Consider the following 24,408-nt stretch of genomic DNA (forward strand, 5'->3'; position numbering starts at 1 on the left):
CAGTCTTCCTCCTGCAAGAACTGCAGGATGGATTGTAAGGTGACCATCCAGAACTTCTCCTTGGCAACGGACAGGTTCAACGTGGATAGGTCGAGAATATGCCTCAAGTCCCCAGTCTTTTTTGACATCAAAAGGAAACTGGAATAGATGCCTGATCTGGACTGGTCTGGGGGGACGGCTGGATTGCTCTTGTTTAGCAGCTTTTCTATTTCCAAAGCTGCCACCTCCCTTTGAACGGGTCGAACATCTGGGAGGCACCTTGGAGGTAAATGACTGTTGATTAAGTTCTTCAGTCCCCTTCTGCCTCTGGGCCGGCGTCCCACCTTGTCCCCATCTGCCTCTATGGGAAAAGGAATCCAGTGTGCCCGAGGAATGCTGAGACTTCCATAACCACAACTTCTTTTGCCCTTGCAGATTCCTGGAAAAGGACCTTTGAGGGATAGAGAAGCGGATCCCAATGGCCAACAGCGTCTTTCCATTCTTCTCACTCTGGATTAGCACATCTCGGACGGTCTTCCCGAACAGGGTCAAACCATCAAAAGGGGCATTTGCAAAGGATGCCTTGAAAGCTTCCAAAAAACTCAAAGCCAGAGCCAGGCGTGACACCTCATGAAAATGCTGGACCTGGCCAACCTAGCGGCTGCCTTGGTGGCGAGTGTAAGCGCATGGACATGTTAGTAACCGACTTAAGAGTGGCCATATGTGCAGAGAATGAACGTTTATCCTCAGCAGAAATGGACTCCAGGGGAGACTCAGGGTACTCTTTCACAAGGTCATGCTGAAACCTAATCACGTGGGTCATATAGTTCAGCGCCCTTATAGCAATGGTAGCTGAAGCATACGTCTGCTTTCAGAGTCCATCACCCTAGATTCCTTATCCGGAGAATGGACCGAGGAACTGTCCTGCGCCAGTTCATTCTTGGTAGCCGCCGCCAGCACCATGGCATCAACTGGGGAACCTTTACTCCATGTAGGTTCGTCAGTAGGAGGGCACAAAATTTTATCTGGCCATTTAGGTATATGTTCTACAGTGTCCAGTTCCTTAAAAGCTGTGGTGGTAATGAGGTCCACCAGAGGATCATCCGGAGGACACCCAAAAGGTAGATGGGCCTGCGAACACCTCCAAGAATACAGACTCATCCGAGGAAGGCTTTTGGGCAGACCAACCTCCCCTCTGACTGAGGATTTCCGTTATGTCTCAGGAGGAGACTTCTTCGGGATGTGACCTGGGGGAGCCTTCCCCTTCCTCCAAGTCAGTATCTTCTATGAGGGGACTCAGGGGGGTCCATGTACCTCTTCTTACACTGGCATTTGTGAGGGATCCTCTCGTGGGGGGGGGGGGGGCTCTCCAGGGAGGGCTCACAGTCTCATATTCCTCAAGAGGAACCATCTGGGGCGTATCAGACACAGGCTGCCCCTGGGAGGACTTGGTTGACAGAAGACACATTCAGCTGCTAAGGAGCAGGGGCGGACTCCGAGGAAAGAGTGAGGGGTCTCAACCCTCCTGAGAGATCCCTCTCCACAACGAAGGCCAAAGGGGAACCTGCTTCCCTGAAACTAGTAGGACGAGTGGCCATCCCCCTCGGATCCGAAGGGATCGGATCTGAATCCGGAACAGCCAGACCCAGAGGAATGGTATGTCCAGAGCACAATGGAGCCGATGACACATCCCCCCCTGGATCCGACGCCCAGATCCGACACAGGATCCGACAAACTCAAGGGCATGGCCGGCATCGAGGTTGGAGGAACCATCCAGCAACACTCTCATCTGCAACTGAGTCTGTAAGAATCTTATCATCCGGTCAATGGCAGCCTCAGAGGGGCTTCATCTGGATGTGGAGGATGCAGACACCAGCCAGAAGGGCCGATGTGAGGACGACCTAGTAGCAGGTTGAACCTCCTCCTCTGGCTCAAGGGAATATCTGGGAAAACTATGCAGAGGGGAGACAGCCTAGGAGCCTTTCCCGGGAGATGGAGACCACTGACAGGGGGGGGGGTTGACTATTTGATGGGTCCGCTAGTCTCTTTTGACTCCTCTCCTTGTCTCTCTCTCATTCTCTCTTTCTTTCTCTTAGTGCTTCTCCTTCCAGGCCTCTCTGTCGCCCTGTTTGGAAGCGGGAGTGCGAGTCCCAGACAGGGGAGGAGGACCAGAAGTTGGTACAGCCACAGCCATGGCCTTAGAGGAAGAATACGCCGATTCTGCAGGGAGAAGCCCAGCCAGAATCAACTTGGCCCTGCAATCCCGCAAAGCCCGAGGGTTAAAGGCTGCACAAATTTTGCAACCCGAGGTATGGTGGGGAACTCCTAAACACATGAGTTTGGCCATCGGCCAGGGACAGCTTATAGCCACACACTGCATTTGGAGAAAGTCGGCTTCTGGGAGTCAGATATCACTACCCCACAACAACCGAAGTCCATCTAGGAACCTAGCTAAATACGCACACAGACCAAGAGCGGGAAGGGGAGGCCTACACCAAGTAAAAAATACAAATTTGCTACTGCTTTAACTTTTTTTTTTGAGCTGAAACCCGTAGGAGAGGAAGAAAAAGGGGGTAACACTATCCATGCACACACAAACTTTATCGCACAGTTAAAGTTGGACAAAAAATCCCATTATACCCACCTGGAGCTCAGAGATCATGCCTTGGTGAAGCCGCAGCAAACAAGATCTGAGGGTTGGAAGGAGGCTGCAGTGTAGTATGGGTAAGGGGGAGGAGCTTGGAGCTCAGATCTTCGCTTGGAAAGCTGCCAGAATGGATCCATATCTGATCCTAAACCCACAGGTTGATGACCAAATGAAGTTAACTACTTCAGATCCATAGTGCCTTTATAGTGGTACCTATCAATATAGTTTAGATTATAGACTAGCCGTAGCAGATGCCATTAACATAGCCTCCTTTTTACCATTAGCACAGTGGTTGCGCATGTTCAGTTCCTTTTTATTTAGATGCACAAATCTTGCTAATACCAGAGACTTTTTGCTGCCAGAATGTTTAAAAGCTTCACTTGAGTCTCAAGCACAGTACAGCCACAGCCATTTTCTTGCACACAGTGGCCATCCTGTTAATTTACAGCATGAAGGAAAGAAGTGTGACCTTTGAACTTTCGTCATCACTGTGTGAAGCTGTGCGACGGGAAAGGATGGCTGATTTCAGTAGCTGGGCTTCATAGAATGTACCACTTTATTTAAGCTTTAGAAATGCAAATCCATTAGAAATTGAGCAGAAAAAGGTACTGGAAATGTTTTTGCTTACAAGAATTTAAAGCATTTTTGAATATGCAAATAAGTTATGTACTCACCATAACGTTCCATTTGAGTAGGTAGACTTCATTTGTCTGCAACCTTTGGGAATCTGATTCGACCTCGGATCAGAGCCAGCAATCTTTCATAGCTTAGATCCGAGCTCCTAGCTCCTCCCCTTCACCCATAATCCCCTGCCAACCCTGACTGACCTCAGATAAAGTTTGCCCATAACCAATAAGGCTGAAAAAGGAAACCAACTACCTTCCTTAAAGGGCAGAGTAAAAACTTCTGGCCAAATAACATCCGAAGGTCAGGGGGAATGAGGGTGGGACGGTTGCAGACAAATGAAGTCTACCTACTCAGATGGAACGTTATGGTGAGTACATAACTTCTTAATCTGTAGTAGTTAAATTCACTTGTCAGCAACCTTTGGGACAGAGTCCCCAGCTACCTGCACCTTGGGTGGCCTTCATGGAAGGATGTTTCGGAGCACTGCAGAGCTCAAGGATGCTCTCCCTCTAGAGATAATATCCAATTTATAATGGTTTATGAAGGTATGAGGTGAAGCCCAAGTGGCTGCTGAGCAAATATCATCCAGGGGTACTCTAGACCGAAAGGCAGCAGAAGTAGACATGGACAGAGTAGAGTGGGCACGGACTCCCTGAGGTGCGGGACTCCCTGAGGTGCGGGCCTGCCAGAACTTTCATAAGCCAAAAGGATGCATTGTGAAATCCACCTCGACAAGGTGACCTTCCAACACAGATTTACCCAAGTTAAATTTGGCAAAGGAGACAAACAACTGGTCGGATTGTCTATGACCAGCCGTTCTATGAGTGTAAAAACGCAGCTGTCTATGCACATCTAGAGAATGTAGTTTGTATTCTCCTTTGTTCTGGTATTCAGGAAAGAAAACTGGCAGATAAATAGATTGGTTAATATTTGCCTTGGAAGCAATCTTAGGAAGGAATGAGGGATTGGTCCTGAGGTAAACCCTATCCTTGTGGAAGGTCAAGTAAGGAGGTTTTACACATAGGGCTTGAAGTTCAGAAACCCTCCTAGCTGAAGTAATAGCGACGAGAAAGGCCGTTTTCCATGACAAATGTTTGAGATCAGCTGAAGCTGCAGGTTCAACGGGGGGAGCTGTCAAATCCCAGGGAGGCACTACTTCCTTTATTGGAGGTCTGAGTAGGAAGGTGCCCTTCAGAAAGGTCTTGCATAACTTCGTGGTGATCAAAGGACCCAGTTCATGTCCCACGTGGCAATGAGAGAGAGCTGCTAGTTGAACTTTGAGTGTGGAACAGCTAGCCCCGTGATGAAAAAGCCCTGAAAGGAAATCCAAAACGGCGGGCAACGGAGCTGTGAAAGGGTCTAGGTTCTGACGCTCCGTCCAAATAGCAAAACGTCTCCATTTACTCCTACAGACTTTCCTAGTAGAGGGCTTGTGTGCTGCTACTAGGATAGCTTTAACCGGGGAGGAGATACCGGGAGTCCTAGCTACGAGTGGAACTGGAGCAACCAAGCCGTAAGCTTGAGATTGTCCAGGTTCGGGACTGGGAGGCCCAGGGGGTGGGAAATCCGATCCGGGAGGGGATCTAGAATCCAAGGCGGATTCACCAGATGAGACCAGAGGTAAGGGAACCTAGCTTGACGAGGCCAGAATGGGGCAATGAGGAATATTTTGCTCCTCAACCGACTAGCTTTCTGTAGAAGCTTCAGCATCAGAGGTAGAAAGGGGAAAGCATAGAGTAGACCAAGCATGCAGAGCGTCTCCCCCCTCCGGGGAATTCCTGAGAATTAGAGCGAAGTAGCTGTTGCATTTCGTGTTTGAAGGAGAGGCAAAGAGATCGAAACAGGGTTGTCCCCATACGGCAAATATCTGCTTCGCTACCTGGGGATTGAGAGACCACTCGTAAGGAGACAGTATGGTGCAACTGAGTTTGTCCGCCAGGATGTCGGACTGTCCCGAAATATGCGTTGCAATAAAAGCAGTTGGTGGAGATCCCCCATTCCCACACTCTCATAGCTTCTCGACAGTGGGTAGGACCTGGTTCCCCCCTGTTTGTTGATGTACCAGACCACCGACATGTTGTCTGACTGAACTGCAACTGTTCCTGTAGGAAGAAGGCTCTGAAGTGCTTGCAATGACAACAGCACTGCCCTCATCTCCAGAACATTTATATGCAATGAGGTCTCTATCGTTCCACGTGCCTTGGACCGCCGTGCCTGCATAATGCCCCCCCATCCGAGGCAAGAGGCGTCTGTGGACACAGTGGCGAGTGGAGGGGCCATGGAGAAAGGGTATCCAGCTTGGAGGACCGGTGATTGTAACCACCATGCGAGAGCCCTTTTGCAAGCCTTGATGAGGGGAATGGGGTGACTGAGGGTATCGATGGAAGGACCATTGGACTTGGAGAGTCCACTGCAAAACCCTCATGTTCAGGCGAGCCATGGGGAGCAGGGTAATTGCGGCCGCCATGGAGCCCAGCGCCCTCAGGACCAATCCCGCCGGGGGAGCAGACTATAGTAAAATGGCCCGCACATGTAGCCTCAGGGTGTGAAGTCGCTTGGTGGTTAAGAAGGCTAGTAAGTTGTTGGTGTCTAATCTGGCCCCGATAAAGTCCATCACCTGAGTCGGGTTGAGAAAGGATTTGTCCGTGTTGACTGTGATCCCCAGCCGGGGAGCAAGGTGGAGAAAGTAATTCCTGGCTGAGCAGAGTAGATGCCTTGTGGGGCGGTCAGAAGCCAGTTGTCTAGGTATGGAAACACCTGCATTCCCTGGAGCCTCAGGTGGGCCGCTATCACTGCTAATACCTTGGTGAACACCCTGGGGGCTGAGGTGAGACCGAAGGGAAGGACCTTGAACTAATGACTGGCTCCTAGCCGGAAGCGGAGAAACCTCCTGGATCATTTGTCCATCAAAATGTGGTAATACGCATCCTTGAGGTCTATCGAGCACATCCAGTCGCTCTCCCGCAACAGGGGGAGAATGGATTGAAGGGTGACCATCCTGAACTTTTCTTTGGTTAGACAGGTTCAGGAGGGAGAGATAGAGGATTGGCCTTAGGTCCCCCGTCTTTTTTGGCACCAAAAAGAACCTGGAGTAGTAACCCGATCCGAACTGGTCTGGGGGGACATGTTGGATGGCTCTTTTTCCTAAGAGCTGCTGAATTTCCGCAGCTGCAGCCTCCCTCTGACAGAGTGGGACATCGGGGAGGCGTTTGGGTTTGTGAGGGATGTGAAAAAAGGGAATTTGGTATCCTCTGGATATGATGCGAAGCGCCCAGCGGTCTGTTGTGATGGACTCCCAAGCTGCCAGGTGCCTCAAAAAACGTCCCCCGACTGCCTCCAGAGAGGAGCAGTCGGGCAACCCCTCAGGGTCGCTGGGTGGACCTGTCAGAAAAAGCTTCTCTGGACCTACCATTCCTCGGGCCCCCTCTGCCTCTAGGGTGGCGTCCACCCTGTCCTCCTCTGCCACGGAAGGACTGGCGATCTGGAGCGGACTGGGATAGTTGGATCCGGAACCAATCTTCTGTCCCTTTTGGTTCTTGAAGGACCTCTGGGGAGCAGAAAAGCGGACTCCGACGGTAGACAATGTCTTCCCGTCCTTTTCGCTCTGGACCAAAGTCTCGCAAACGGTCTTGCCAAACAGGGCAGAACCATCGAAAGGGGCATTCGCAAAAGACGCCTTGAAGGGTTCTGCAAAATTGCAATGCCTGAGCCAGGCCTGACGTCACATGACTAGGCCTGCTCCGCTAGCTCTAGCGGCTCCCTCTGTGGCGTGGGACCACAGCCGCATAGAGGTGTTAGATATGGACCTGAGAGTGGCCATCCGAGTGGAGTACAACTGTTTGTCCTCCACAGACATGGACTCCGAGGGAGACGCAGCATACTCTTTGATAAGGTCCCGCTGCAGTAGAACAACATGTGCCATGTAGTTCAGAGACCTCACGGAGAAGGTCGCTGAACTAAAAACCCGCTTCCCTAAACGGTCCAAACGGGACTCCATGCTCGGTGGATGGACCGAGGGACTCTCCTGAGGCAATTCCCTCTTGATGGCCGCCGCCACCAACATGGCATCTATGAGGGGACCCTTGCTCAAATGGGACCTCTCGGAGGGTGGACTACGGATCTTATCCGGGCATTTGGGGACTGGCTCCACAGTGTCTGGCTCATTCCACGCCCTAGTGGTAATAAGGTCCACTAAGGGGTCGGGCAGAGGGGACACCCAAGAGGTAGATGGGCCCTCGGGGGGGGGGTGACCTAGGGGAGCTTTCCCCTTCATCCAAATCAGTGTCATCAGTCAAGGACTCTGGGGAGTCCACGTGCCTCCTCTTGCACTTTCGCTTGAGGGACGTCCTCGGGGGGGGCTGTCCGAGGACATCTCACCAGCCACGTCTTATTCCAAGGGAACGACCTGGGACATCGAAGCAGGCTGTCCCTGGGGCTGGGTGATGGAAGCCGGACAACAGAGAGGGAGTGCGGGGTGGAGCCGAAGCAAGGACCGGATCGGCGCCGAAGCCATCAGATCTGATGGACCAGTGTGCTCCGACCTAGACGGAGCCGAAGACTCACTGATTCCCTCAGATCCGACGCTCAGCCCACGGCTCCAAGAGCCCGGATCCGACAAAAACGGACTCGAAAGGCTCGAGGGAAGAGTCTGCGCCGACCCACCCCCTGCTCCAATGCTGCTCGGCTCCGAACCCGGGAATCGGGTCGGAGAAGGAGCTATCGGGGCAAGGAAAGGTATCGAGCTCACCCCCGGAGGAGGGGGCAGGAGCACTACCATCTGCAGTTGGGCCTGGAGAAACCTTTGCATCATCCGGTCCAAATCTGCGTCGGAAAGGCTACGAGTCTATCTCAACGAGGCCACAGAGGCTGGCCGGGAATGCCGCCTTGATGACCTCGACGGAGATCGGGTCGTCTCCTCCTCGGGGCCTGGTGAGAAGCACGGAGACCAGATCTGAGAAGGAGGAGACCGGGAAGCCCTGGAGGGAGAAAACCGCTTAGCCGGGGGGGCCAAAGCAGAGGCCTCGGCCCACCGCTTGCGGTGCTTCTCCCTACTTTTTTCTTTCCTGGCCTCCCTCTCCTCCAAAGCTGCAGCGGGAGTCTGAGTCCCGACCGGAGGGAGAGAGGCAGGAGTGGCCGCCGAAGCTGGGGAGGAGGCCACAGAAGCACCGGAGGTCGAAGACGAATCCGGGGGCAAAAGTCCCGCTAGGATCAGCTTCGACCTCCGGTCCTTCAGTGCCCTGGGGTTGAACGTTGCGCAGATGGAACACCCAGAGGAAAGGTGTTCAACCCCAAGGCACCGCACACACAGAGTGTGGCCATCCGCTGAGGAGAGCTTATGGCCACACTCGGTGCACTTGGAAAAGATGGGTTTTGGGGCCTCAGACATCTTAAAGAAAAACACACTTGTTAGACCCCAAACACACAATACACAGAAGCTACGACCAGCAAAGGGGAGGGAGGATACGTTTAACTAAAAAGGCATAAACTAGGATAGTTTTAGCCAAAAAAAGGAAACCTGACCACAAAACTCACAAAATCCTACACCAGGAGCTCAAAAACCTAGCTGCTGACAAGGAGCGTGGCAAACTAGATCTGAGGTCAGTCAGGGTTGGCAGGGGATTATGGTTGAAGGGGAGGAGCTAGGAGCTAGGAACTCGGATCTAAGCTAAGAAAGATGGACGGGTTGGATCCGATTACCAAAGGTTGATGACAAATGAAGGTAACTACTTCAGATTAATATGTTTAATTAACCTGAAAGGTATAGATAGCTGTTTACAATGCTTATAATGTCTAGAACTGCCAGGGTAAACTGAAGCGGTTTAATATAATTAAATTGAAATATTGTCGTACTCTTGATCTATAAGTGTATACTATGATGGGTAAAAAAGAAAAAGAAAAATATACACTGGAACCTATATGTTTAGAAATATATGTACTGCATGCTTTATCTAATCATATACTGACTTAATGGATATGTACTAATCTACTAATTTAGACCACAGAAGTTACACATGCAATTTCCTGCAGAATTATGCAGTAAGAGACAGGTCAAAATATATATTTATATATATTTATATATACACAGACACACACACATACATGTACATACATATACATATATACATACATACATGTATACATGTATACATATATATATATACATACATATATTATACATATATATATATATATATATATATATACATACATACATATATATATACATACATACATATATTATACATATATATATATATATATACACACATACATATATATTATACATATACATATATACATATATATATATATATACATATGCATACATATACACACACACACATACATACATGTGTATATATATATATATATATATATATATATATATATATATATATACATACACACACAAATAGTAAGGAGATATAATAGGGGAAATTTGAAACATCCCTTACTCTAGCGAATGGCAGGACAATGTTCAGAGTTATTTGAGACTACTCCCTTTTGTTATTTAATTTTTACACAATGTTACATGTTCAGCAAAAGTTGATATGAAAAGTTTGGTAAATATACAATTCTTACTGTATTCATTTGAAATGTGTTAAATACTAGCAAAGTTAAAGTCAGGAGGTTATGATTACTGCATTCTACTGCAAAGTCTTAGTATCAATTACAAAATATAGAGGGTTTGATATAAGCATGCTATTAAGTCAAATAGAATCTTTAATATAAGCGTAAATTTCTTTGCTTATTTCCTTATCATTTGAAAATAGTACGGCTTGCGTCAATGTCATTAGATACTTCATTTTATGGACATAGTTGTCTGAAGTAATTAATATGCAATTTAATGACACGTTAAAGGGTTAACTGTCCTACATATATTGAGTTGTCATTTTGCTGCATATTGTGCTAATCATTAAACCTTGGGTAGAAGTATTAGACTGATCATGGCCAACGATTGTTGGATGGTAGAAGGTGGCTTGAATTGACTTGCTCATTAAACCAGGAATATCACATTCCATGTTTGTAGATGTATATAGTTACGAACATATATTAGGTAAGTTTAAAGTAATTTTTTTTTGTCCATAATAGAATACATAACACAAAAATTGTCTTCAATTACATCTGTATATAAATGTGTTTCACTCAATACCAATGGCCTTAATCGTATAAAGAGAGGAAGTGTATGTAAATATCTCAAAACAATGGCCATTGCTTTCATACAAGAAACGCATTTAATAGAAAAAGGATGTAAACAGAATTTTTTTTTATTTTAATGGATACTCAGTACTTGCTGAATCTCATTACCAGACCAAGAGAAGGGGCACTACGATCTTGCGGAAAAAATCCCTACCTGTACCTAAAGTTATTGTTTCACATTCAGACAAAATTGGAATGTTGAGTACGGTAACACTAGAAATAAATAGAAAGTATATCACTTTAGTTAACATATACTGGATACCTGGTATCGGAGCAGAAACAGCAAATACATATCTAGAATTAATCTCAAGTAAAGCTAAAGGAGACACGTGCAGGGGACTTTTAAATGTATTCTAAGAGTGACACTACTAAAAATGGCAATTTTAGACTGTCGGCCACAGCCAAAAGGCTAAACAATTTTATTAGTGCTTCTAATATGAGGGATATCTGTCATAAGACAGAGTCAGAATCCCTTCAATATAGACATTACCCCTATAGGTTTGGTACACAAACTATAGATAAGATATTTGTTACCAATGACTTAATATCCAAGATACAGGAGGTTATGATCAGTTCATGTCCACTATCCGACCACAATGCTATCCTCTTTAAAGTAAACAACATCTAGGGACTTTATTTTCTGGCAGAGACTACCTGCAAATATCACTAAAGGATTTCAAAGAATGGCTATTAAAAGAAATAAAATTATTTTTTGATATCAATGATGAGACTTCTAGAATTATACTCTGCGATACATTAAAATCAAATGTATATGAGAAAACTAAAAGTTGGTATCTAAACAAAAGGAAGGAATGGGACAGAGTTAATAAGAATACAATCAAAACTTGATATATTAATAAAGAACTTGGACACAATGTTAGAATTTCTGAAATAAAACTGAACGTGACATACACAGATTTTGAATCACAAAGCAGCAATAAACCCAGAGAGAATAAAACTACAAACTTGTTCAATCAATCCCAAAAATATACATAGGCTTGCAGTTAAATCGAAAAGCTTGACAAACGCCAATCATAAAGAAATTAGAGAATTCCAAGAAGAAACCTAAACATGTAACTGATCTAAAAGAAATATTAGAGGCCTTTAGAACACATCATGAAACAGTGAATAGCACCAATTCAATTAATACTGACACTTTAAAGGCAAAATTCTTGAAAAGCAACAAAGAAAAAGTTAAAGTAACAAAACACTAGACTACTTAAACCAATATCATTAAAGGAACTTAAAGAATACAAAACATTAAAAATAAGGTTCCAGGTCTTGATGGATTAATAGGAGAGATATTTCCAGGCGACACTCTTAATTGATGCTTTTGAAGAATTCAGAAAGAATGACAAGTGTTTTTCCTTCATAGAAGTATGCCATGATTTCACCCATCTGAAAGCATGACAAAGACCCTAATCTATTAACTTCTTATCGCCCTATTTCTCTTTTGAACGTGGACTACAAGATTTTTACATCAATTCTCGCAGAGAGATTAAATCACTTTTTGCCAAAAATAATAAAAGATGATCAAACAGGGTTTATCTCACACAGAAAGGTCCAAGATAATGCCATTAGACTTTTAACCTTAACAGACTATGCGAACAAAGAAAAGGAAATTTATCATTAGCTATCTGGATAAAGCCTTTGATTTTATAAGTTGGCCAAATTTAAAGTATTAGAAATATATTACTTTTACTCAGATTTTATAAAACTGTAAAGCAAATTATATACCACTTCAATATCGTACATAAAACTGCAGTGTTTTATCACGTCCACTTAAAATAATGAAAGGCACCAAGCAAGGGTGTCCTCTATCTCCCTTATTTGCTATATCAGTGGAACCCTTGGCTAATTACATAACTAACAACAAGATAAGTAGCTTTTATATTAATGCAAATTATAATTCCAAAATTCAGCTTTTTGCTGATATTTTATTAACAATTGAGGGCATAGACTCCAATTGAACACAAAATCTCAACATAATTTTGGAAAGATTTCAGGTTTAAATTTTAATCATAACAAAACTATTTTGAACAAAAAACCCATCGTTGAAAAATACCCATACTATGTTTAAGTATTTAGGAATAAATATATATATATATATATATATATATATATATATATATATATATATAAACAAATAAATTACACAATGTTAACACTGTCAAGGACCATTTAAACAAATGGAATAAAATTTTCTTTACCATGGAAGAAAGGTTAACCTTAGTTAAGGTATTACCTAAAATTTTGTACGCCTTCCAAACTAATAGCTTCTCCTAAAAAATAAATGAAGCAACTTATCTCTATTAAATTTCTATGGTTTCCAAAAAAACAAGAATTAGTCATGCATGGCACTACAGAAATTTGGAAGAGGGCGGAATAGCTTTTCCACACTTACAACTATATGCAGAATCATTCTCAACGTCATAAGTCAACAGCTAAATAAGTACACATCTAATCAGAAAAAAACTGGCATGCAACAGTATTAGTAGATAATAGTGTGGAAACTATCAATATGTTTCCAGAAGCAGAAAAAGTTTATCTGGTTTTAAACTTTTGCTATAATACAAGTAACGAACAAAAATTATCTTCCTTTATTGCCTACATAGTAAAAAACTTTAAACAAATAATGAACAAAGTTTAGAAAACAAGAGACCTTTTATTTTTAATGTTCCCTATAGCATTTACAAACAAGTGATTGGACTCTTGCAACATGAAACATATAGGAGAAATGAAAGGAAACTGATTAGTGCTTTGGTACCAATTTGACTCCAATTATGTTCAGGAGGCTACTTCCTCACAGCAAGATATAACATAAATCAAAACAATTGGCTAAACATACAAACATTCAGAGAGTATATAGTAAATTAATTAAAAATAAGTTAAATAGTGAAATCCACATCTAGACCCAACATTCTAACACTTTTTTTGCAAATGAATGCATTATGCAATAATGATGGGTTTTCAGTATCAAGATTATATAGAATACTACGAACGGACATACAAGCCCCAGATGAATCTCTATGAAATTACGCAGAATAGGTTAATAAATACAGCTTTTCGGAAAATAAGAAAATACTTAAATCAGTAATACCACATCTTCCTTTGGGAAAATATACACATGGAAATTCATTTCACAAAAGTTTCTTTACTCCTCACAAAATGGCCCTGATATCAGGAAACAAAATATCTGAATGCTTGAAATGTGAAGAAACAGTATGGTGCAGACTGGACACATGTTTATAGAATGTAAAACTGTAATCCCTTTTTGGCTGGAATTTAAACATTTTATAAAAGCATTGTGGTCAGATGTGAAGTGACAGACTCACTATTACTTAATGTTCCGATACAAGTGTACATTCCAAGTACACAAGTGCACATATTCTGGTCCCTCTTTACAATAGCAAGAAAAACCATTACCTCAAACTGGAAAAGTAAAAAAATTACACCATTTGTGGAAATTATATCACTGGCCAAAACTGTATGTAATAGAGAATTATTGACTATAACTTCAAGAATAAAAGAAACCACAAAGGGATACATGTTCCTGCAATGAAAATACTTAAGTAAAATAACCACAGATTCCAAGTCATAGACAGGAACGAAAACGGCAGTATAAGTACATCCAGTAAGTGTCCGCAACGGACAGCATCAAAGTCTATATATCACAGTCTCAGTTAGCGTATACAAGACCCTCTTTATTGTGACAAAAAGTAAGCGCTTTCACCATCAGGCTTCTTCAGACTTTAGAATCTGTACACAAAGTAGATTTTAAATAGCAGAAACAGGTAATTGAAATTGTTGACTTCAATACTATTAAACATTTAAAGTGGCAAGATACACAAAGCATCTGTAAATATATTGGCATTAAATAAATAAAAATAAATCATGATAGATTCAAATGAGAGACAAATGATAAAAATCATTGGCGTCAACCTAGTCTGTTAAAAGCTTAAGGTGACTAAATATATAAACCACCTATAAAAAATATATAATATATGTGTAAAAATATATAAAACTACTTAAGACAACAAAAGTAGATATGGATCCTAGAATGAAAACTTAAACTAGTTCTAAGATACTAAAGAACAATCAATTACCTGGTTCTGCTATTTAAAATCTACTTTGTGTACAGATTCTAAAGTCTGAAGAAGCCTGATGGTGAAAGCGCTTACTTTTAGTCACAATAAAGAGGTCTTATATACGCTGAGACTTTGTGATGTATAGACTTTGATGCTGTCCGTTGCTGACACTTACTGGATGTACTTAATACTGCCGTTTTCTTTCCTGTCTATAACTTCAAGAACGACAAACTGACTTGAATAAAACTAAAAAAATTGTTAGATAAAATGTGAATGTATTATCAAAAGCACATCTGTTATGGACACTGTATATAGTTAGGTTTGTTTTCCTTGTTTAAAAGTTTTATTACACCTGTATTTATAAAAATCAATAAAAATTATGTGGAAAAAAAACTTGATACTCAACCCTGAAAATTGAAACTGTTTAAAATGCTTAGAATGCTCACAAATGAAATAAAGAAAACCCCCAGCACAAGCTAGGAAAACATACCTGCTGTCAATATTTGTACATTTTTCTGCTAGTTCGTGGACAGGAGAAAGCTCAAACATTGCAGTGAGTGCTGATATAGCCACCTCTGGACAATTTTCCACATCAAGTCTGTGAAGTAGTTCCAAGACGTTTCCCTCAGTGAGCTTTAACCAGGACTGCAGCAATTTCTTCTGCACTACCTCTCTCACATATTCTGAAATGTCAAGCATTACATTCTTTTCAATGTTTGAGTACTTATGCCACCTTCTAACATACAAATAATTGTACTAAAAATATTAATCCACAATCATAGGTCTAATGTCACAGTTCTGCATACAAAACACACAGGAACTGATCTTATCAGGTTATCTTTAAATAAGTTGGAAACAAATTGCTACTGTACCAGTTGTTTGAGGGAGGATCTCCTTTACTGGGTCTGCAATGGATTTATTCACCTATAGTAACACTGCATATTTTTCCTCAGAAATGAAAGCACTTTGAGGCAGCATGTACTCTATGCCAGCATACTGGGGCATAACACACCTTAACGGAACAGCACATCTAAACTTTCAGCGTACCAGGGTCACCAAACAGTTAAGTACAACTTCTGCAAATAAAATAAACAATGGATATTGGATGCCCAGCTTGCTTACCGTGATCTTTTAAATATATTATCTGCTTGTTCTACATGGAGCTTGCACAGCACCAGCTAAATGGGTATCCAGAGTAAAATTGGGATGGAAAAAGTGCTTGTGAACACATAGGCAGACTCATTAAACGAGACAGTAAACACTTATCCAACGGACCTTCTACAACACGTTTAACACTGGGATAAGTCCCAGTAAAATCCCCCAGAGTAGTAGGAACTGGAGGACCACAAGTGTCCATAAGCAATGAGAACACAAAGCCTAAATCCGAACTACCAGTTTATATCGTAATTCTTGATAAAGATGTGAACAGCTAGCTACTTGGGTTTAAACAAAAACCTAGCAACAGAAACACTTTTGAAAGCAGTCATGCATTTGATGGCATTGCCTTTGGCAGCAGGGGTTTCTAATGGACAGTTCATAACCTGATGGCAAAAGTCTTCATAGTCCACTGGAAGGGGGCTCCTTTTAAATGCCAACCCTTATCCTTACAGAAAAGATGAACGGAACAGCTGTTTGTTCATGCACTTTCTGCAATGAGCTCAAATTGTGTCCATCAAGAGTATGAAGTCCTTTTCTCCCCATTTCTACTTCAAAGAAAGATATGAACTGAATGACAACACAGAACACTGTAGCTACTCAGAAAAACAGTTGTACTGCATATTCATACAACTTTTGGCTTTAAAGTTTTACTTCAAGTAGCCCATTTCACTACAAAAAAGTCCCCCCACCAAGACATACACCTGTATAAGCACAAGGGCTTTAGCACTTCAGTTTTTATCAGTTTAGCAATCAGGAAGCTTATGGATCAATACAGTTACCTTCTGTTAAGCAGTCAGTAATTTAACAGCTCCAAAGAGTGTGCATTACTTTTCCTGGTGGGGAATCAAATGCACAGCACTGCAAGTAGCTTGGAAAGAGTTTATAAAAAATTGACTACAACCCCCTAAACCATGCCCCTTCAATACATTAACACCATTTGTTCTTCCATTAACATTACGCACAAATATTAGAAGCCTCTACAATAAAATGCAACAGTTCCATGCCTGGCCTAGCCACCATGCTCCAGATATAGTAGTACTAGCTAAAATCAGGCTTAAAAAGAAAGGAAAAGAATGAAATTCTACCCCCTAATATACTAAGAGAAGGCGGTGGAGTCACAATACTGTACAAACTTTTTCTGCAATTTACACCTTACCACATTATGGAGAATGTAGTGGTGAAAGCAGAAATTTTCACGTCTGCCCTCAAACTCTAAACAAGACAGATTCACAGGTATTTACAAGGCTAATGGCAAGGGTCTCTAAGCACAGCCAGGAATCCCAAAATCTATGACAAGTTCTCGTACCCTTGATAAAGTATAAGCTGAGGCTTGGGAAAAATGCTATGTACTGACCATAAAGTTCCATGTTAGTTGTCCTTTATCTCACCTTCCTTCTTGCTATTTGGGTCCAGAGCAGATCCTCCTCTCAGACTTGGCCGTATACTATAGCTCGAAAGCTTTTACTGGTTCGAGGCTGGCCCCTATCCCAGCATGCCTAGCAGTAGTTACCCAGATATCATTTGTGATAATCCAACACTAGACCATATAAAAGTTAACAGATAAACTCTATATATCCGAAGACACCTGCATATAAAGGAATGTTTCCCACACAAGGTAACAGCAGTAAACAGACTGACCACAAGGAATGGTATAAAGGAAACCTAGCCAGTATAGCCAATAAAATAAGGGATTTGTCTCGATCCTCCAGGAAGGGGGAAGGAGGGAGGGGTGCAAGAAGGAATGCGAGATCTATGACAACAAACATGGAACATTATGGTGAGTACATAACGTCTTTGTTAGGTCATCCATATCTCGCCTTCATTCTTGCTGTTTGGGACAGCATCCCCAGCACCTGATTCTTGGGTGGCTCAAAGGACAACACTTTTCAGGACCATGGAACCAAAGGATACCCTGTTCCGGGAAGCCACATCTACTTTGACATGAGTGACAAAGGTATGAGGATTAGCCCATGTAGCTGCTGCACAGATCGAATCCAAAAGCAATTTGGCCTGAAAGGCAATAGAGGTAGACAAGGCCGTTGAGTGCCTTTTAATTTTTCCTGGAAGTGTTTGTTTACGCAATTTGTAAACCTGCTTTATAGTGTCTGAAAGCCATTTGTCACCTTTGAGACCGCACAACCTTTTATTGTCCGCAAAGGATAAACAATGGATCAGATTTTGTAAATTCATTGGTCCTGTGTAAATAGAAACGCAACGGTCTACGAACATCCAATTAAAGCTTATACTTTGCCTTGTGGCCATGATTGGGGAAAAACACAGGAAACTCTATGGATTAATTCAGACTGTATTCAGAACATAACTTGGGTAAGAAAGATCTGAGAGAAATCAGATTTTTATGGAAAATCAAGTAAGGGGATGAATAGATAAAGCCTGTAATTCTGAGACCATTATAGCTGAGGTAATTGCAATCAAGGAAAGGGTCTTCCAAGTCAGACAATTGAGCGGATAAGACGCAAACGGTTCAAAAAGAGGAAGAATCAAAGTCTAAAACCAAATTTAGATTCCAGGGAGGAAGAGGTTCCCTTATCAGAGGTCTTACTAGGGTAGCACCTCTTAGAAAAGCCTTACAAAACGTATGGGGCATGATATAGGAACCCATTTCTCCTATATAGAAATTTGAAATGGCAGCTAACACCTTGGTCAAAATCTTTGAAATGGGAGCAGTAAGAGTCCACCTGATTTTTGCCTGCCCAACAAGAGAATCTCTTCCATTTACTAGCATGAAGACTCCTAGTAGTGGGCTTATGGGAGGAAATCAAAACATGCTGAACTGCTGGGGAAACATCGGGAAGCCTGGCTAAGACTGGAAGTCGAGAAACCAAGCTGTGAGTTTGAATGGAAGAATGGAGAGTCCCAGACTAATGTCTCAGAAGATCTGGAACTGGGTCCAGGATCCACGGCTCACCTTGCAGGTGAGGACAAAGGAATAGGAACCATATCCAACGAGGCCAGTAAGGCGCAATAAGGATAAGCTTGCAACCCAACAACTGCACTTTCTGAAGAACCTTGGGGATCAGGAGAAAAGGTGGGACGGCATAAAACAGTCCTGGGGAAAAGTCGTGAACAAGTGCGCCCCTGGGTGACTGTCCCGGTGGTGGGACTAGGGCAAAGTAGTGGCTAGATTTGTTGTCGAGGGAGGTGGCAAACGGATCGCAGCATTGCTAGCCCCATTTGCGAAAGATTAAGTCCGCAACCTCCTGCATCAAAGACCACTTGTGAGGCATTAAAATGGCCCGGCTGAGCTTGTCTGCTACCACGTTGAATTTCCCTGGGAAGTGCATTGCAACCAGAAAGCGCTGGGAAGACATTGCACACTGCCAAACTCGTAGAGACTCTCAACACAAGAGGTAAGACCTGGTTCCACCCTGTTTGTTGATCATACTACAGACATATTGTCCGTCTGAATTGCTATAGTCCCTGTAGGCAGAATTCTGAAGTGCTTCAACACCATGAGCACTGCCCATTTCCAGGACATTGAGGAGCAAGTGGTACTCGTATTCCTGCCAAGTCCCTTGAACAGTCTGTCCCAGATAATGCCCCCGCCACCCTATTTGGGAAGCATCCATGGTCACTGTGGCTACAGGTTGGGGGGGTAGAAATGGCCTCTCGATTGTCATCATAGGGGAGTGAAGCCACCACTCCAAATCCCTTTTGCAGGATTCCGTGATCAGAATCAGTGACATGGGTAAATCCTCGAATGACCATTGTGCAAATAGATGTGACTGCAGAATTCTCATGTGGAAGCAAGCCATAAAAACCAGAGTGATTGCTGCCACCACAGAACCCAGTACCTTGAGAATGAATCTTCCTTGAATCTTATTCTGTGAACAGTAAGACAACTTGGCGACACATCGTTAATGCGTTTTCTTAAGGCAGCTTTGCTATCATGACCCTTGCGTCTAAATTTGCCCCTATAAAGGTAACATATTGACAAACCAACAAGGCAAATTTTTCTTAGTTTATGGTGATAAAGTTGAGAACAAGAGTGGAGTGTGTATTCCCTTGCCCTGATGAGTTTATGCTCAGTGGTGGCAGTAAGGAGCCAGTAGTCTAGATATGGAAACACCCGAAATCCCTGATGCCTCAGGTGAGTCGCAACTACTGCCATCAATTTGGTGAAACCCTGGAGGCTGTGGTGAGACCAAAGGGCAGAGCTCTAAACTGATAGTGACCGATTCCCAGCCGGAAGCATAGATATGTCCATGATAGTCTATCCACTTTTATATGGTAGTATGCATCCTGGAGATCAATTGAGCATATCCAATTGTCCTCTCCCAGAAAGGGAAGAATGGACTGCAGTGTTACCATCCGGAATGTTTTCTTGACTGACTGGTTTAGTCTGCTGAGATCCAAAATGGGTTTCCAGTCTCCTGTTTTCTTTGGAAGTAAAAAGAACATTTGAGTAAGTTCCAGATCTGATCTGGTCTGTGGGGACTTCCTGGATGACACTTAAGGAACTTTTTAACTCCAGGCTTGCTTGATCCCGAAGAATGGGTGGAACATCTTGTATACAGTATTGTCTTTTTGATAGAGGAAGTTTTGAGAAGGGTATAATGTAACCTCTGGATATTCTGGATAGTACCCATGTATTTTCTGTGATTGTCTGCCATGCTTTTAGGTACAAGGATAATCTCCCCCTCAACTGTCTGCAGAGTCGGACAGTCGGGACTCCCTTCAGGAGCACTGAAAGGGCCTACCAGAGAAGGTATCTTGTCGCCTTGGTTCTGCAGACCCCCTCCCCCACATCGAGGTCGGCGTCTTTCGTTATTTCCCCCTCTACCCCTGGGGGAAATTCTCCACGAGTCAGGCAAAGCTCCCTGGGATTTCTGGAACCCCATCTTTCTGCTCTTCTGGCCTTTCGGATACGGCCTAGATGGAGCAGAAAAACTTAGTCCGATGGCAGAGTGTTTTACCATTCTGTTCACACCTGACAAGTCTCTCTTACCGAAGACCCGAAGAATGACGAGCCGTCAAAAAGTGCATTGGAAGAGAGACTTGAAGGGCTCCGCAAAATGATAAAGGCGCATCCAGGAGTGTCTGAATAAGGCTACCCCTGTGCCTGCCACCCTGCTTGCTACATCAGCTGCATAATAAATGATCTGCATGGAAGAGTTAACCACTGAAGTTAGGGTCATGAGCTAAGAAGCCACCTTGTACCAGGCTTCAGCAGTTGTAGGATACTGTAAGGTTGTCAACTCCTTGAAGAGATCCCATTAAAGCCTTGTAAAGTGGGACAAATAGTTCAGCGACCAGAGTGTAAAGGTTGCTGAAGAAAACATATGCTTCACGTATCTGTCCATCATACAGGATTCTTTGTTCAGCAAATGGACACGAAGTTTCCACCAATTCTTTCTTGGTGGCTGCTGCCACCACCATAGAATCAACAGGAACACCTTTAGATAAGAGCAGCCAGTCTCTTCATGGGCTGCAATGAATTTATTAGGCCTTCAAGGAACTGGTTCCATCATGTCTGGAGAGTTCCAAGCCTTCCGACTCACTACATGCAATAGTGGGTCGAGAGGAGGATATACCAAAGAGGTGGAGGGTCGGGAACCAAATGCATCCAGGTAACACAGTCTCATTGTCAGAAGGGGAAGGGACTTCCAGTCACCAATCTAAGGATTTATAAGATGTCTGAAAAACAGACATCTTCAGAGGGGGACCGTGGGAATCCTTATGAGTCATCCAAGTCTGTCTCTGATATCAAGGACTCAGGGGAGTCGACATGCTGACGCAAGACATCTTCCGAAGGACCTCCTCCAAGGGGTGATTAGGGGAGGTTTTGAATGAGGTGGGATTGGCCAATTGGGAGTGCTGGAGCACAGCTGCCCTAAGCTTGGGATGCAGGGGAGGTTCAGAGGCAGACACAGGCACCAAAGGCAAAGGAGGCAAAGGAGCAGAGGGTGGCGCTGCCTCAGCAGACAGCACTCCACCTCGAAAGAAAAGCAGTGCCAACCCGAAAGAATCTCCGGCTCGGAAGAAGCAGGAGACTTCCTCCTAACAGAGGGTGTTGGCTCAGAGGCCGATGTAGGAGCTGAGGTGACCTGCGCCGAAACTCCAAGGAAGAGAGGATGGTCAGACAACGGTCCAATGCCGCTTCCCACCTCCCCAAGCATACGAGGGAGTGTCTGCCCCCAGATCCCTCGATAGGAGGTATTGAGGATTTCGGAGCAGTAATCTGAACCGAAACACCAGAGGAAGTTACTGGAACAGACAGTCTCACCACTACGACTTCTCTGAGTTCTGAGCCGGAGTGCACGGGAGTCGAAGGAGGAATCAAGAAAGGTGTTGCTTCGGCTGTTGGCACCATTTCTATATGGGATGGGCCCAAAAGTATTTTGGCTAGTGCTGGTGTCCTAAAAAGCCTCTACCACCCTCTCCACATAATCAAAAAGGCTCCTGGATGACCAAGAGGAGTGTGTTGAGGACTAGAGACTGCAATCCGCAGACTGCAATAATGAAGACTGTGAAGAGGACCGCACCGGTTCAAAGCCAGAAGATCTGGAACGCTTATGGGACCTTACTGGCTCCGAAGACAGATGGGAGAAGTAGGTGCAGATGCCTTGTCGGAACCAAAAGTCGGGTCGGACTTAGCTTGTGGTTTTATCCTTTTCCTTAGATGGGTCCAAACTTGGAGCCGAAGAGGATGAAAGCTTGACTTTATCCATTTTTTAGCAGAGTCCCCTCCATGGCAGTATCAAAGGGGGTCTTCAGCAAACCTAGCAAGAAAAGCTGGCTTCTTCTCTCCTGCAGGACTCAAGAACTAAAGGCATGACAGAGCACAAGTCCTACAGGTGAAGAGGTCCTAAACAATAGACAACTCGTGTGCCTGTCCATAAGGGACATATTTTGGCAACACGAGTCGAATTAATTGAAACCAGAAGGTTTCGTATCCTTGGCAGTAACCTTACACACATGAAAAACAGCACTAAAACTATATACGGCTAGTAAGAAGACTATGAGAAACTCTGTATAGCTAGACAAAGAGGAAAAAACTATTGACAAAAACATATATATATATATATATATATATATATATAGAGAGAGAGAGAGATAGAGATATATAGAGATATATATAGATATATATATATATTTATTTAAATAGATAGGGGAAAAAAGGAGAAAGGGGAGAGCCTCTAAGTTAAACGGCAACTCCTTAACAGTTACAAGAAAGGCAAGGAGAACAACCCTATAAACGGGTTTGAAGGAGGGGAAAGGCCAGACAGAAAAAATAGTTAATTTACACAAGTCATTCAGACGGGATAGGAATATATATATATATATATATATATATATATATATATATATATATATATATATGTATATATATAAATACCAAGGACAACTGCAGATAAAAATGACTAAGCTAAACTGGAAATAGCTGAAAAATATAATGGAAAAAACACAGCTTGAGCCAGTATTCGCAATCTCAATGCTGCAAGTGGCAAAGGAGATCTGGGTAACTACTGCTAGGCGAGCTGGGATAGGGGCTAGCTTTGACCCACTAAAAGCTCTCGAGCTATAGTATACAGCAAAGTCAGAGCAGAGGATTGGCTCTGGACCAAACAGAAAGAACAAAGGTGAGATATGGACAACATATCATTGAAACATTTACAAGAAGGGGCCAGGAAGATTAACAAATTACAGACAGCTTCCATTACAGACTTGGGTGCCAAAAATGGAATCCATCATAGGTGCTTATTTGCTACCTGGTTATAACCTCTCTAATACAGAAGACTTTTACTGGGTCCTGTCCAACATCTCCCAGGAAAAATACATACTGGGAAATTTTAATATCGACACTCTCCGGAATCATATATCCACACTCTCCGGAATCATATATCCAATCAATAAATCATTATGATCTATCACATCTAATCACCACTCCCACATGCAAATATAAAAACACTAACAGAACATTGATTTACTGGATTCCCATCTCTATGCCTCATTTCTACCTCAGGTACCAGGAACATTTTCACATATATATATATATATATATATATATATATATATATATATATATATATATATATATATATATATATATATATATATATATATATATATATATATATATACCTATATATATATATATACCTATATATATCCCTATATACATGTATATATATATATACATATATATATATATATATATATATATATACATATATATATATACACATTCACATATGCGCACACGCACACACCTATACATATGCGCACGCGCACACCTATACATATGGACGCATATGCACGCACGTGCACACAGACACAAACACAGATATACATATATAACACACATATATACACATATATATGGGCGGCGCAGTGGTGCAGCAGTTAATACTGTCGCTTCACAGCAAGAGGTTCTGCAGTTCGATTCTCGGCTGGGGTGCCTTCTGTGTGGAGTTTGATTGTTCACCCTGCGTTCGCTTTTGTTTCCTCAGGGTACTCCGCTTTCCTCCCACATTCTAAAGACATGCTTCTGGAGCATTTCTCCCCGGGCCTCCGCTGAAAACAGGATCTGTGGAACCTAGTCGGACTTTCCCGGTAAACAAATGTTAAAATAAAAAAAATACAATACACACAACCACACATATACACACACGCACGCACGCACGCACACGCACACACGCACACACACACACACACACACACACACGCACACACACACACAAAAAACAC

General features: G+C 43.2%; 1 protein-coding gene across 1 annotated transcript in view; it reads right to left on the bottom strand.

The window, feature by feature from the left end:
- Positions 1-24,408, bottom strand: part of NCAPG (non-SMC condensin I complex subunit G) — a 1,684,114-nt gene that overhangs the window by 1,320,253 nt on the left and 339,453 nt on the right. The window contains exon 5 of the mRNA XM_044063449.1: positions 15,032-15,274. Coding sequence (XP_043919384.1) covers positions 15,032-15,274 — 243 coding nt within the window. The remainder of the gene's footprint in view (positions 1-15,031; positions 15,275-24,408) is intronic.

Source organism: Protopterus annectens, chromosome 2.part1 (assembly GCF_019279795.1).
Source record: "Protopterus annectens isolate FY-2018-M chromosome 2.part1, PAN1.0, whole genome shotgun sequence".
Taxonomy (NCBI): domain Eukaryota; kingdom Metazoa; phylum Chordata; order Ceratodontiformes; family Protopteridae; genus Protopterus; species Protopterus annectens.